Raw genomic sequence first — 15167 nt, forward strand, 5'->3', positions numbered from 1 at the left:
TGTGCACTCGACACACGACAAGGAAAAAGGGGAGCGAGGAGGGAAAGCGGCAGGCAACATTTCGCCGTTGATACGGCGGGCTCGGACCGTGATGAGGAGCTTGAAACCCGAGCGCAGGTGCACGCCCGCCTGCCTGGCAGCCAATCACGTCAAAGTAGGTCAACCTCCCCTAAAAAGTCGGAGAATGACTTCCTGGGATATTTCCCTCATGGCCGCCACATCTAGTTTGATTCTCTGACACGTTAGCTCATCTTCGCATTAACGCAAAGCTCCTCGTCGCCCCCTTCTGGCCTTACGTCACACCTGTCTCGGATCAACATGTTCCGAGAGGACGAGTCCTTCAATAACTGGAGTGAAGGCGTTGTGCCTGTTAGTCATGTTGCCATATCACCCTCTAAAATCATTTGAGGAAGACAAATTCAAGTCAATTCAAATTCTGGGAACACAGCAAAAACAAAGACTATAAATTGGACAGTATAATAAAATGTTCAAATTGTCACAGTGCAGTATAGATCAAAGATATGCAGTCTTACAAAATGGGCTGGACCTGAAATTGGTAGTCAATATTTACATTTATGATTCCATTTGTTGATTTTGTGAAGTATCCGTTTGCATAAATAACCTTCCAGAAATTCAAAGTATATTTATTTCATGGCGCAGAGTCAGCGGTCTAACAGAACTACGTTGCTAACTGATGCTCCACTATGTGCTTATTAAATGCTAACATTATCCAAAATGCTCAAACCACAAATATATTTGGGCATGGATCATTTCACCTTTATTTTGAGTGAAATGGGTGAAGTTGAAGCCAGAACACCCGGAAAAAAAACCCAAACTTCAGGACTCAAGAGGCAGACATGCTCACCACCAAAAGCCTCAAATCAGCTCAAACAAGCCAAATTTGGGGATCATCTTCTGATGAACCAATTTGCAGATTTAAGAATCTATTTTTCAAAGAATGAAGTTTCAAGGCTCATCCAGAAGGTACAATACAAACACAGAAGGAAGAAAAAAAAAAAAACTGTCCTTTGTCATTACGGCACCAACCGGGCCGGAACAACAACACCCCCAGCCCGCTCACCTTTAAATGCATTTGCAATTATATGACCTGAAAGGTTTTTTTTGTCCGGGAGGCCGACTGCGCTTTCTGCGTGGAAGACAAGCGAGAAGAACGCGGACGTAACAGCAGCTCTGATCTTTCCGTGCAAAGGAGAGCTCGCTTCACACTGAGAGGACTTATTTCTCTCTCCCTTTTTCCTAACGGTGGAGATGCGACGCGAGGCCGCTAATGAGGTCTCGTCTGTGCCCTCGCCCCGCTGGCCGACCACCCGGCACTGCCGCCCCGCTTCCTCCTGCGCTTCGGCTGAACCTCGCGTGTGCTGCTTCCCTTTAAAGTCCGCTGGAAGCCGTCAGTACCGGGTCACCGTCCAAACAGTAATTTAAGGGGGGGGGGGGGAGTAAAAGTATCACTGCAGGGTGGAAGCCAATGTCCTTATTTGCTACATCTATTGTTTTTTTCTTAAAAACTGAAACTATAAACTATTAGTCCTCTTATTTTTACAAACTATGGAGCTTTCACATTTTAGCAATCCCATTAATTATATAGTTACATATATATGGCGCTAGCTAGCTCACACAGCACCAGTATGTGCAAAACATGAATTGATTGATATTTAGAGTATTTTTTTTCCCCATCTGATTTCTGCCACTCTTTCGTAAACTCCGCCGCTCTAACGGGCGCCGGTTGCCACATCCCGCACGCTGGTCGCGCACTGGAATTCGGAGCCAGTGAAGTCATCAAAGTTTTGCTCCGCTATCAGTGCAAAAGCACTCAAGGACTGAATCTAGTCGGCCCGGAGGCGTTTGAACGCCCGTCACCTCGCGTTACCGTGATCAGAACAGCACTCCGACCTCCTTAAAAACAAATCCTACGATGCGTTACCGCCGTGTTGGGACAGAACGTCCATTCCCTTTTCTGCCGTTGCTGATTTCCGGTACACCTCGGCGCTGTTTGTGCAGGCGTTTCAGGCCTTTTAGTCGGGGAGCGTTGAATGCCAGCTCCAATCAACGCCGTCTTCTAAAGTGGGGCCGTCGCATCTGGGAGGCGAGGCTGTCAGCCGCCGTCGCGGAAAAAGGACAGAGTGTATTTCCTGCTGCATTTCCCCAGTGCGGCTACAGGAGCCTGGAGCGCTTGCATCTGCTGCGCTGTAATCAAACCAATCAAGCCAGTTGATGGTCAGTGATTGCTTTTAGATTGGCAGGCCTCGGTGTGTCTTTTTCCACCCCCTTTTTCTTCCACACCGCCGTCCTTCAACAGACACCTGCTCCAAAGAAAGACGACCATAAAATCAAGAAGACTGACGATTCGACGAACACCTGAGGATCTCTGGGACGTCTCCAGTCTCACCTCAGTCCGACGCAATTTAGGTTTAGGACATGGAGGGGGAAAAAATGCACTTCGTATAACGTGTAATGAGTTAAATTGAGATTGTGGGTTTTTGCAGGACTACACAAAAAAAGATTTTGGAAAAACTCGATAAAAAGCCACAATTCTGTTCCTCGGAAAAAGGATGAGGAGCGAAGAAGGGCGTAGTACAGAAATCAAAAGAAAAAACTGTCCCATTTAACAGCCAGCGTGTGGACCGGGACCTTCGAGGTGGCGCGTCTGCTTTAGAGGGCCTTGCTGTCACGCCGTGGAAAAGCACAGCCAGACATATTCCAGCCACCGGAGGCTTAAAGTGTCCATTTTAGAGTGCCTTGTTGTCACGGTGGAGAAAAGCACAGCCAAGCCACACGAGGTTTAAAGCAGATATATTTTCGAGTAATTATGTGAAGGCATCAAAACAATGCTAGGCAAAGTAGCATCCATTTTACCACGTTATAGAGCTGGTGTTTACAGTTACTGACATTTTGTCCGTTAACACGTCGGCCTTGGCTGAGGTCACGTCAAACAGGCCTCTTAACGGCCTGGGACTAAGAAAAAGTACCGTGCAAAACTCTTGCAAAACACGATGACATATCGCAAATATCTCTGAGACGCTGTACTTGGACTAGTTTCGGTGGAAGGTCAGACAAAAACAATCAGTTCCCCTCATTCAAAAGCTATTTTAACCTTTTTCCAAGCAAGCTGCCAGAGAAATAAGGCATCCCGGGACGGGAAGGCAGGTAGCGTTGCTGCAGGGATGAGATTCCGCCTTGTTAGTCCATCTGAAGTACACGCGAACGCAAACGTCTCTCGTGCGACTGCGCGGCCGGCGGAGCGTGACCGCGGCGAGCTCGCGGCCGGCGTGGGCGGTCTCACTTGAGAGGGCAGCAGACAGGCGGAGGCGAGAACAATCGTGTCGCCGCTGTCAGGACGTTCACACCTCAGACCTCACACGTGGACGCGCCGGCGATGCTCATTCGTCCGCTGGCGGTTTGACTAATTGACCCCGAGCTGACGTTTTCGGAAACTGCTGCAAGGTTGAACACGTGAACATCTCGAGAACTTCTTTCCGTTCAAGAGATGTTTTGTGCACGAGGGGAAAAGTTCTGCTCTTTCTATTGGAACACTCATTTATACGTGTCACTCGGCATCTGAGTGATGAAGTGCTGCCTCCTGGAGTGAAAATATCAGGATCTTTTTTTTTTTTTTTTTTTTTTGGGGGGGGGACTTTCTCTGCTGGTCCCTCCCTTCACACTCGGGGCTATTGCAGAATAAATAGCTAGTCGCGATGCCCTCAACGTGACCCTCTGTTGCCGTGGTAACAAACACCCCCTGGTTCAAACTTCCGCTGATTGAGTTGGTTAAATTAAGACCCTTGGAATTGGAAACTCCACCAAACAACATTTATCAAATGGATGTTCTGAAAAATGACACCATAAGGGAGTGAGATGAGAAATAGCAGGTGATTGTTACTTGAAACCGCCCCGGTCTTATTTTTCTCCTTTCCAGTCGCTGGACTACGAGAGCAAGAAGGCGTACACCTTCAAGGTCGACGCGTCCAACGCCCATCTGGACCCCCGATTCCAGACCTTCGGGGCCTTCAAAGACACGGCCACGGTGAAGATTAACGTCCTAGATGTCGACGAGCCTCCGGTGTTCAATAAGCCCGCCTACGTGATGGATGTCTACGAGGACACACCGGCGGGTACCATCATTGGCGCGGTGACGGCGCAGGACCTGGACGCCAGCAGCAGTCCAGTCAGGTAAAGCTCAACTCCAAAAAAAAACAACCCCCCCCCCCCCCTCCTTCCCCCTCGTCCCTTTCTTGACGCCCGGTCGGCCGCAGACATTAACTACAGCAAAAGTGTTTCCGTTAAGCAAACTGCAAGGTTGTCATGGTTACAACAAACCACTGAGGAGGTATTTGCACCTTTGCAAAATCTAATTAATTTAAAAAAAAGTCATTACAGCAACGAAAATGAACTTTGACGATATAAAAACAAATGCGACAAACAATAAATGGATTTCGACAATGACTTTGCGAAGCCCAGATTGGATCTCAAAAAGTGCGTTAATGAAATAAATGAAACGACAACGCTGACACAAAATGTATTAGTCGTGGTTTTGTATTCTGGGATGCGCCATTTAGTGGCATCCTGGTGCCGAGGAACTGAATTGAGGAGCTCCGTCCGGGCAAAAGTAGAGATGTCTAGATTTTTATGAAAATTAAAGTTCTTTTGGGAAAAAGTACGCAGGAAACATTTAAGAAAAAAAAAAATTCTCTGCAAATGAGGCCCAACATTTCCAGCCCATTCTAACAATGGACATTGACAAACACGGGGAAAATGTAATTCAATTATTTCCAATTAGCAATCTAAATGTAATTATGAGAACAAACGAAGCGCTTTGGCCTCCTAATGAAGTGCTCTCGAAACCGCAGCGCTGGGGAAGAACACAATGCGGCCGCCTCCGATTGGACGCGGCGTCTTGACGCTTGCTTTCCGAGCCGCGTGATTGAAGCGTTTACGTCTTTTAATCTGCCGGTCGATGTCTGCGGTCCTTGTTCATCAAGGCTGCCGCCGCCGCCGCCGCCGCCTTGCGAGCGGAGGACTTTTGTCATCAACCGCAGGAACAATCAATCAATCAATGCCCGGCCCAACATCGCAATCACGTCGGCGCCGTCGCTCGGCGGCTCTGAACTTGTCCCGACCTTGCGAGAGCGCCGACTTTCCGAGAGGTACTCGGGCTTCGGGTTGACATTCAAACATTTAGCAGAATATTTTCAAAAGAAGAATTTCAGAACAAACCCAATGTCTTAAGTCCTGCAGAATGGGACTCAATAGTTGGTGGTTCATACAAGTTAGCAGCAATAGTTTATGAAATGTATTTGGGCTCGATGTGGACGCCCCTCGGTCCATGGATACATTTTCAAAAGAAGGATTTGACAAAACCCGCAATTGGCTCAGTCCGAGGTTTTCGTCAACATCTCACCCTCAGTTCAGCCAGAATAAAACAAATATTTATAGTACTCTAGATGAAAACCCACTTGAGAAAGGTTTATCTTGTCGTTAAAAGAAGCTAAAAATATGTCGGAAAAAAATTGCAGTCTTCTTGGAAAAATCAGTAAAAAGGGGTAGTGATAATAATCACAATAATGAAAAGTATACTTGCAGAATCAGGGCCCGATATTTGGTTCCGGATAAGAAGCAGACAAAATGGTCCTAAAAATTCTAAAGTCTTCTTAAAATAGTGCTCGAAAAATATGCAATCTTTTTCCGTTCAAAAAAAGACTCTGGATAATACCTAATGATGAGTTTTTGATGAGATGAAATAAAATGAAAAAATGGAAAAGGATTCAAGAACAACTGTTGTCACAAGTTTGGTTGAATAAGGCCCAATATTTTGTCTTTGATATCTAAAAATTACATTTAGTGAATATGTTGTGAAATAACTACGCAGTTTTCCCGATGGATTTGAAACTCGTTTTTTTTTTTTTTTTTTTGTTATCAGAAATCCTGGCTAATGCCGAGTAGGCAAAATTCCCAGGAAAAGAGGAAGAACTATTGGATTGCTTCAAAATGCATAGAACAACAATTACTAATTTTTAATTTCATTAAAATACTTCGTAGTAGGTCACACGATACAAACATTTCACATTTTTTACCTAATTCCGGCACCGATGTCATGATCGGCCCAACGACGTGTGGCGATTTGACATTTGGACTCGGCCCCTTGGGGAATTCACACCCTTCCAAACCGTTGGCAGACAAATGGACAACAACACCGATAACGACAATAGCTCATCGTTTTGACGCCGGGACTCAAAATCCATCCGCTTTTGCTGCCTCGTTACAAAATCATACAATAATCCCAGACAAAGAAACGGACGCCGGGTCAAATCGGCGAGGACGAAATATCGGGGAAAACGTCCCCGAAATATTTCCCGGCGGATTTTCCGGCGCTAAAGTTCAACTGAAAATGACAAGGCTAACCCCTTCCCGCACGGCCGTTCACGTCGCGTTGTTGTTACGGCGGTGCAGCTTTTTCGACATAAAAATAACTCTCCGCGGAAAGTGGATTGCACAGTGTGGCTGGGGGGGGGGGGTATGAAGGGTGGGGGCGACACAAAGAGCACTACGAGTAAAACACTGTCCACTTGTGCGATAAGATCTTAATAGAAGCTCAAGTCTTGCACTTTAGTGTTGCTCTCCCTCTAGTAATTACCAGGGGAGACGTTTAAACATCAGCAGCCCGTTATGGATGTGACACGAGAAGCTCAACTCCCGATGCCCTCACGCTTTCACGCCATCACCCCCCGCAAACATCGGCCCGCCTGAGTGCCGCAACAATAGACCGCTCTTAAAAATGCATGAGAAGCCTTTTGTTCTTCAAAATCTATTAAACCGCAGAGATGGCCCCGGGACCAGATGCGCCGTCAGGGCATGACGGACCTTACGCGTCTTGCCTCGCTCGCGGCGGCGTTGTTGTTGTTGTTGTTGTTTTGAAATGAATATTTTACCGTGGGCACTAAACAAAACAAATGCAAGGAGCTGCTGACGTTTGGTCAGCAGAAAAAAAAAAAAAAAAAAGTACAAGGTCACTCGCTTGTAAAACTGCACTCTGTCTCCTGCATGTTAAATATTCATCCGTAGCGTCGCCGACACGCCCATCAGTGGTGCATCCTGGAGTAAAAAAAAAAAAAAAAACAATAGCGCTGCGGCAGCCACGCGTAGGCAAGCACGCTTTTAGGTCGCTACGGCATTTAGCAGCAGTGCGTGCCGTTATCGGGGAGACAAAAGACCATCATGAATGTTGAATGGTGCGCTCGGGTTTTTAAGGAGATTTTCTGCATTAAAACGCTCGCCTCCAAAAAGGCCGCGGTCGCTGCCGGTGAACATTCGGGCTTTAAAAACTAGCGACTCCCGAGAGTGAACACAATGTTTAACCCGTCAGTTAACGTGAGCGCAGTGCGCGCTGCTCTCGACGGCCAGTTAACACCGTCAACGTCACGGGCTAACGAAATGGATGTGTGACAAAGCGCCATTGGCATCCCGAGCGGCATTCGAACATCTCAAAGTTTCGCACTCCCGACCTGATGTAAGAGAGTTCCAGTTACCAAAATTCCATTCCGTGATGACTCATTTGCAGCCTGTGTTGCAAACCTGTAGGACGCGGAGCAAGACCCGCCGCCAAAAGCAGAGTCAGAATACCTGATGACCCCAAAAGGTTGACAATTGCTTGTATGGCAAGCACAGCTTTTATCTAAGTGAAGTTCCTCAACTCACTTCAACACACAGTGGAATCTCGGTTTATGAATTCTTTCTCTAACTTCATTTCCGAAACATTCACAAACCAAAGTAATGTTTCTCATTGAAATGAACAGAGATCCAATCCAACCGTTCCAGTTCCAAGACATTCTTCAATTTACCTTATTTTAGAAAAAGAAATATTGCGTAATCCAAAGTGAAAACACACTTTCTGAAAAACAATAACCTGGTGCCTTCACTAGCAAATCGCTGCGCAATGACCTTTCCGTGAAATGGCTTCCTCTTTCAAGACGATTCAACAACCTGCCGTTCAAAGAGAGGACGTGCAAACAAAACGGAAAAACACCGAAAGTTAGCGAGAACCGCTTCTGTCATCAGTCTCACCTTGCGCACAGGAGCCAGACCACCTCCTCCTCCTCCTCCCTCCATCCATCCATCCACTCTCAGACTCAGTGGGAAGGACAAGACGAAAAAAGTATTGATGAATATGAATGAGGGGATCAAGTAGCTCGCCACATGACGAAGAAGAAAAGTCGGGATTGCTGGAATGGCGAGGTGGTCCTTACAAAGTCCAGGCTGGATTCTCAGGAGAAACAAGCCCTCAGACCGGGATGTGATCAATATTTGAATACTTTCTTTCGTTCTTTTTTTAGTGAAGAACTGAGCCCAAAATTGCTTGGTAGTGGTTTATCCCCGCAAAAAAAAAAAAAAAAAATAAATAAAAAAAATCAATCAATCAATAAATGAGAATCATTTATTCATCCTGGGTCCACTCCAATCCAAATATTAAAAGCGCGCCAAAATCAGATTTTGAAAATGCAGGTGTAAAATCCATCGGCCAACGACCGGGTTGGATCGCATTTGGGGCAACTGCCGCTTCCTGACAACGCCATCCCTCTCCATTAAGAGCACCGCGTTTAAGTCTCACGCCGCTTCCGCGGGAAACATATTTTCTGCCTTTATTGCTGATTGGCCGAGAGATTGATGCCCATTGGAAGAAGGAGTCCCGAAACCGTCCCCCCCCCCAACCCCCTCCCCCCAAAAAATGTAATTCATTTACGTTCCCTGAGCAAATGGTTTGCTCAGCATGGCCCTAAGCGCACGCGGCCCATTAGCAGATTGGAATTTATACGTCGTCCGCGGCACATTGGCTGGAAATGAGCATTCCCAAAGATTAATGACGACGCGATTATGGCCCCGGGCGGCAGAGGGTGGGGGGAAAAGTAACTTTATTTTGTCTCGCAGGTACTCCATCGACTGGAGGAGTGACCTGGACAGCTACTTCGACATCGACCCGGTGGAGGGAACCATCTCCACCAACGAGGTCCTGGACAGGGAGCGCGTGGCCTGGCACAACATCTCCATCGTGGCCACCAAGCTCAGTGAGTACCCGTAGTGGCAAGTACATTTTTTCCAGGTATCTGTACTTCCATAATGAGGTTTTTTTTACCCTGACTCTACTTTTGAAAAACGATATCTGTACTTTCTGCTCCTTACTTTGTCAAAACGGGCTCCCTAACCATGGCTGAGCTCCAAATACGAAAGAAAGATGGAGATATGACAACTAGGTAGTACTTCTACTGAAGTACAAACGTGCAATTACTTTTGCCACTGAGTACAGAGTACCAGAAACAATATTGAGGCCATGACGGACTGAACACTTTTATTGCGGTCAATTTTTTTTTTTAAACCAAAAGCTTTATGGGCCACGATAAACCACGCCGGCGTCCCTCAGGGCTGGCTCATCTTCACTGTTTTCGTTATTTACCGAGTCTTACGGCAGATGAATTTAAGACGCGCCATCAAGCTAATTATCTTTCTTTTGGGGGGGAGATCACAACGGAAAGGAAATGTGGCAAATTTCAGGATAAATAAGCAAATCCATCGTCATCAAGTCATCATTCCTGCTAAGAAGCGTCAAAGTTATTATCCCAGAGGCGGGCGGGTGCTCAATCAAAATTACCCACGCCGTATATTCATTAAGGCTCTCCATGAAATACGCCGCTCTCGTCGCCTCCGTCACCTTGGAAACGGAGATCAGCCGCCTCCTGTCAAGGTCGCGGCCAGCGAAAACGCCGGGACGGAGCTAACGGCTACACTGGAGCCACGCTCCGAGCTTTATTCAAATCTGGGATGATTGTTAATTGTTTCAGTCCAGGAACAAAGAAGAACAACGGCAAACATCGCAGCTGCAGCCGTAATCCTGCAAAGTCGCACGGCTTACGGCGACATTCGGAAACAAAACAGTTCTTGAGCCGGTAATTGAAACGCTACGCGGTAAGTTTGCGTCACCGCTGCACCAAATACATCAATGTTACGTTTGCCTTCGAATGGTCGCTTATAATAATCAAATCAAAATAAAAAATTGGGGATGATCAGCGAGGGACTGGCGAGTTAATTGGCTTTTCTCTTGCTCGGATCAAGAGCGAAGACAAACTCATTTGACGCCGCGGCGCTGACATTAGCTAGCACACTCGCCGTTCGGTTTTTGCGGAATCACTCGATAAAAGACAGCCCAGACAAAGATTCTGTACACACCTTGAATGCATTCCACAAATCCAATCATGAAACGTTTGGTTCCCCTTCTGTCACTTTCATTAAAAGTTCAGATTTTCTCCCTCCAGCTATTCACGACATCCAGTCGATTAGGATTCTGGACTCCGTTTATGTTTCCCACCTGGAAAGGACCACGGTGCCAGTTTACAAACATTCCAAAAGTTCTCCAAACTTCAGTCTTACGCTATCGAGCTGTAATTTCTGCAAAATCTGGACAAATAAAAAAAGGCCGTGAGTAAACCGCCAAACAGCGGGGGAAGACCGCATCGACCTCGCCCACCTGCAACTCACCCGCTTTCTTATCTCGCTTCCGCACGGCGGCCCCGGCCGTTCCTCGAGAGGACGAATGGCACACGGGGAGGCTGCTAAGGGGGAAAAAATCATTCACGGCCGCACACTTTCCCGTGAAGACGGGGATAGACTCGCTGCCTCCGACTTGAGAACAGAAATGTGCTTTTGACCTTGAATGAGATTTGGCAGGGGGTTGCGCTCGGGGGAGGGTGTCGGATGCTTGTTTTTGGCTGCCTCCGTCCTGTCGTTCCGACCGCGGCGTTAACACGAGCTTGAAATCGCGATGAAGTCGACGACGGATCTCGGAGTTTTTCCCGAATGGTGCTTTTGCAGTCGAAACGCAAACCATTTTGCCACCACCATTTTGGGCCATCGATATGTAATTAGCTTGCTTGGGGGTGTCAATTATTAACAGATTTTTGTGCAACAGGGCATAGTCCCAAGCCCCCGATGAATTGTGCAGCTTTGTTCTATATAATTGCCCTCCGTTAGGGCACAAAGTAATCAAGACGCATTTCTGACGGGTCAGCGACAGAAACGTTCCCCATGTTGCTGTTTTGTTTGGCCTTGCCCGGACAAAGCGGAAGGACGGAAAACGACGACAGCCGCTCTCTCTCTCGCTCCCGGGAGGCCCGCGCCGCAGTCATGCAGCAAAATGAGAGCGCCATCTGCAGCTCTCCAGAGACGCGGCAGTCGCGAGGGCGCCCCGGAGAGGACGCCGACGCAGAGTCCCTCGGTGGCTCTCGTGCCGGCAGCCCGGCGAGGGCCGCGGAGAACCGCGGCGTGAGCGTGGATAGTCGCGCCCGGAGGCGATGAGATGAGATGGAACGATTTCTCATCATTGGATTTTCATTTTCTGGGATTTACGCTGTCGTTTACTGCAGCCGCCTTTTACCGCGGTGAGGTTGACTGAGCAGTTGCCAAATGAAGATGTCGCTTTGGCCTCGCTACATTTTCTTGTACCGTTCCCCATCCTTTAATGAACCGAGGAACATATTTCACATTTGCAGAATTTCACGGCACGCCACCAAACCAAAATACCCAAAAGTAGTACAGAGACTGAGTCCTGCCACGAATAGCGCAAATGATTGACACCCCCCCCCACAAAAAGGCTTACAACTGCCGATAAGTCAAATCACTACTTTTGTCTAAACGAAGCTCCTCAACTGTACCACACTATGTTCCATTTCACCCACCCTAAATGAAGTTGTGCCCCACATATCAACATAGTGCCTTTTTTTTTTTTTTGTACATTTTATGCTTGCTGTTTGCAGTACGTTTTAAATTTATTTTAACTAAATGTATTTAAAATGCGTTGGAGTTTATATCACGGGATTTCCCCTGTCGCGGCTGGGTCTCGAACGCCAACGGCTTTGTGTCGTGTGGTTCTCAAAGAACTCGGAGGAGACTAACGAGGTGGCTCCAAGTGAGGAATTGAAATCAAAATGCAGAGAGCCGACTGTAATTGTGAGAGTCCGCATTGGAGCACTTCACGTTTCCGGACGGTCTCGGTCGTAGCGCAGGAGGCCTAATAAATGCTAAGCCGTCCGTTTTCGACATCGCTAGTCCTCGTTCGGCTGGCGGGTGACTGGAATCGAGCCCGGCCGACTTTTGATAGTATTCTGTGGAGCAGCATTTGTGTCCTTTGAATGCGGGAGGAGATGCCTCAGAACTCTGAACCAGACGTTCTGATCTCAAGGACAGCGTCCTGCCTCAGCACCGAACACCGGCCCACAAATACATGACTTACGGCCACATATCCATAGGTATGTCCTTAACGGGTCCATTATTTATGCATATACTGTATACAACAGCCAATATTTTCTTGTAGTTTTTAATACTTCCTGTGAATCAGATGTACCAGGGGGAAAAAAAAAAAAAAAAAGCTTTTGCGAAATAGTGTATGAAAGCAAGTTTAATTTAAAAACGAAGTGATAACCCAGAGAAATGGTTCACTGGCCTCTCGGGAATTCTGATTCATAAAAACAACTAGAGCATGCGTTATGAGGCTCAGGAGGACAGTCGAGGAGGGACTGTGGAGCAATTGCGCCACCTGGTGGTCTGCATGCCACGCTCAGGATTACGAGGTTGCTCTGGAGTCATAAATCCGAGAGATTTTATTGGTGAAAGCAGATTTGAAGGTCTACAAAGTATCGGTCACCTCTGGAGTTTCCCCAGCAAATCTCGAGTTGCGCCTCGCTCGGGGAAGATTGCTTTCCGCGTGGAGGTCACAGGCGGGTTACTAACCCCAGCCCCGGGGGTCTTGCATCTCAAATCCCCCTGAGACGTCTCGGCCAGATTCCCAACACCTATCTTCTCCTAAGCAAGCGGAGAAAAGCCTATTCCCTACATCAAATCCAGAAAGTTTACCTTTCTGTGAAAAAGGAACGCTGCATGCAGTCTCTTTGAAAAAGGGATGAATAACTTGCAGGCTCCAGGCAAAAAAAAAGGCTAAAGGGGCTCAATTTGTGCTCGTCCTTGGGCTGGTGATCGGGATTTCGCCATCGAACTCGTCCTCTGGCTCGCAATCACCATTCATAGAAACCTGCAGATTTGCGCGGTAACCCCAAGACCAGCCGCTTTACTCGCATTAGCCAATTGCGGTGGTCATCTTTGGTCGTGGTCGGTTTTTGCGGGGGTGGATCTCGTCCCTGTCGACGCACCCGCCGTGTGTCTGTTCCTTGTTTGTAGTAATTATAACTATTCCGACGGAATTTTACTCTTTTACAGTTTCAAGATCCTCCCTTCACCTTTCTTAGCCAAAAAGATCCACTTTGCAAATGTGGTGGGACCAGACAATTCTCAGGACTCTCAACGAGTATTAACACATCAAAAACTTGTCAAAAGTACACAAATGTATCTCATGTAGACTTTCATGATGACCCAAGCTATCACCACCTTTGAATGTAAAGCTCGGATCAGCCTCGGTCTACAAGAACTTAGCAGAGCTTGTACACAATGACAAATATTTTCATTTGGGTGACTCTAAGAAAGGGTGAAAACAATGATTTGAATTTTTTTTCTAAATTGTTGTCACGGGTCAAAATGGGGCACAGTATCTGTCTCTCTCTCTATATATATGACTCGGGAGTGTTTTGACTTAAAAAAAAAAAAACGGGGGCAAAACTACTTCATCGAGCGTCAATACATAATGTAAAGACTTGTAAATGAACAATGTCATCAAAATCCTGCATTGTGTGTTGCTAATTGGGACGCCGCCTGGCCTGTCGGCTGCACTTCCAAAGAATGTCCACACGATGTCAGCGTCTCCCTCTCTTCTGCGTTCACGTCTTCTTCTCCTCCATGTGTCCCCCCCCCCACCCCCCCCCATCCAGACAGTCCGGTTCTGACCAGCCGCGTGGCCGTCTCGGTCCACGTGTTGGACATCAACGAGTTCCCGCCTGAGCTGGTCAGCCCCTACGAGAGCTTTGTGTGCGAAAACGCCAAAGTGGGACAGGTGGGCTTCGACTTCTGAATTTCCTACACGGTCCCCGTTTGTTAAGTGCATTTGTTCAACACGTTCAACTCATTTGCTAGTTAGATATTTTTAGGGGTAATGTTATAAGATGAGCTTGAAATGATCAAGTCTTTAGGGAACATAGTTTATGGTATAGTCATGATTGAAAATCTTTACGTAAGCAATTATAAAAAATTTTTGGAGTGGGCAACGACCAATTGTGCAAAACATTCTGAGCAAAGTGAACAACTGCTTATAGGTGCCACGAGATGGTGGCAAAGCACTACTTTTCTATTCGACAAGACTACGCCCTGACTAAATGAAGCTCCTTTCCTTCCGTCAACATAGTTCCGCGACACCACGATTCCACCGGATGACGCCGAAGCAATTCTTTTAAATTAAATTAAATGCAACACTAATGAGAGAAATGATTAGTTCACATCCATGAATAATAATTGTTCATTTTAACAAAGCATGTTTGGGTAATTTCTTGTTTTCAAGTTTGTGCTAACAAGGTTCATAAGAGAATTTTCGGCATAATAGTTTCCTGTCCTAATTCGCTTTGTCCACACAGCTCCTGTGCAAAAGTCATCCAAAGTAAAGTTCTTTTACTCTGACAAGGATTAAATGCGGATTTCACGGCTGGGAAACTTCTGGGAGTCTCGCTGACGCCGAAAGAAATTGTGCCGCGACGATGTTGAAATTGAGAGATGATTTATTGGCTGCTGATATTATTGACGCGGCGCAGTTCAGCGGGACAGATGAGTCGGACGCTCAACTCAAGCGCCACGACGTATCGTCGCGTTTAATCAAATACGATCAAGTCGCGTCCGAACGCCGAATGAAAAAAAATGTCCTGACCGGCGGCACCAAGTGATAAAGCTACGAGAAAAAAAAAGAAAATAAATTCCTGATTGAACCCATCTGATATATTTAATACGTTTGTGTGTTTCAAAGTTGGTCTCGAAATGGATTTATCACGAGTCTTCGATTGGGCCAATTAAAAATCGTCAATAGTCATTTGGAGGCAATGCACTTGCTGGAAAAAGGTGGCTCATCCTGATAAAAAAAAATGACTGTCCCAGATCCAGATCTCTTTCGTAAATTAAGGAGCCCGTTGTGCTCGACAAAAACAAAATGTTGCCATTAGGTGTTGACCTATAAAACAAAA

The 15167-nt window shown here is 46.7% G+C and overlaps 1 protein-coding gene and 1 long non-coding RNA gene across 3 annotated transcripts in view; one reads left to right on the top strand and one right to left on the bottom strand.

Annotated features, from left to right (window-relative positions):
* The window catches only part of LOC133492503 (uncharacterized), a 239532-nt gene that overhangs the window by 78409 nt on the left and 145956 nt on the right, over nucleotides 1–15167 (bottom strand). The gene's annotated exons all lie outside the window — the stretch shown is intronic.
* The window catches only part of LOC133492498 (cadherin-12-like), a 58375-nt gene that overhangs the window by 36114 nt on the left and 7094 nt on the right, over nucleotides 1–15167 (top strand). For both annotated transcript variants that reach the window (XM_061804770.1, XM_061804771.1), the window contains exons 6-8: nucleotides 3935–4188; nucleotides 8938–9074; nucleotides 13875–13996. In XM_061804770.1, coding sequence (XP_061660754.1) covers nucleotides 3935–4188; nucleotides 8938–9074; nucleotides 13875–13996 — 513 coding nt within the window. The remainder of the gene's footprint in view (nucleotides 1–3934; nucleotides 4189–8937; nucleotides 9075–13874; nucleotides 13997–15167) is intronic.

This window comes from Syngnathoides biaculeatus, chromosome 19, assembly GCF_019802595.1.
Source record: "Syngnathoides biaculeatus isolate LvHL_M chromosome 19, ASM1980259v1, whole genome shotgun sequence".
NCBI lineage: Eukaryota > Metazoa > Chordata > Actinopteri > Syngnathiformes > Syngnathidae > Syngnathoides > Syngnathoides biaculeatus.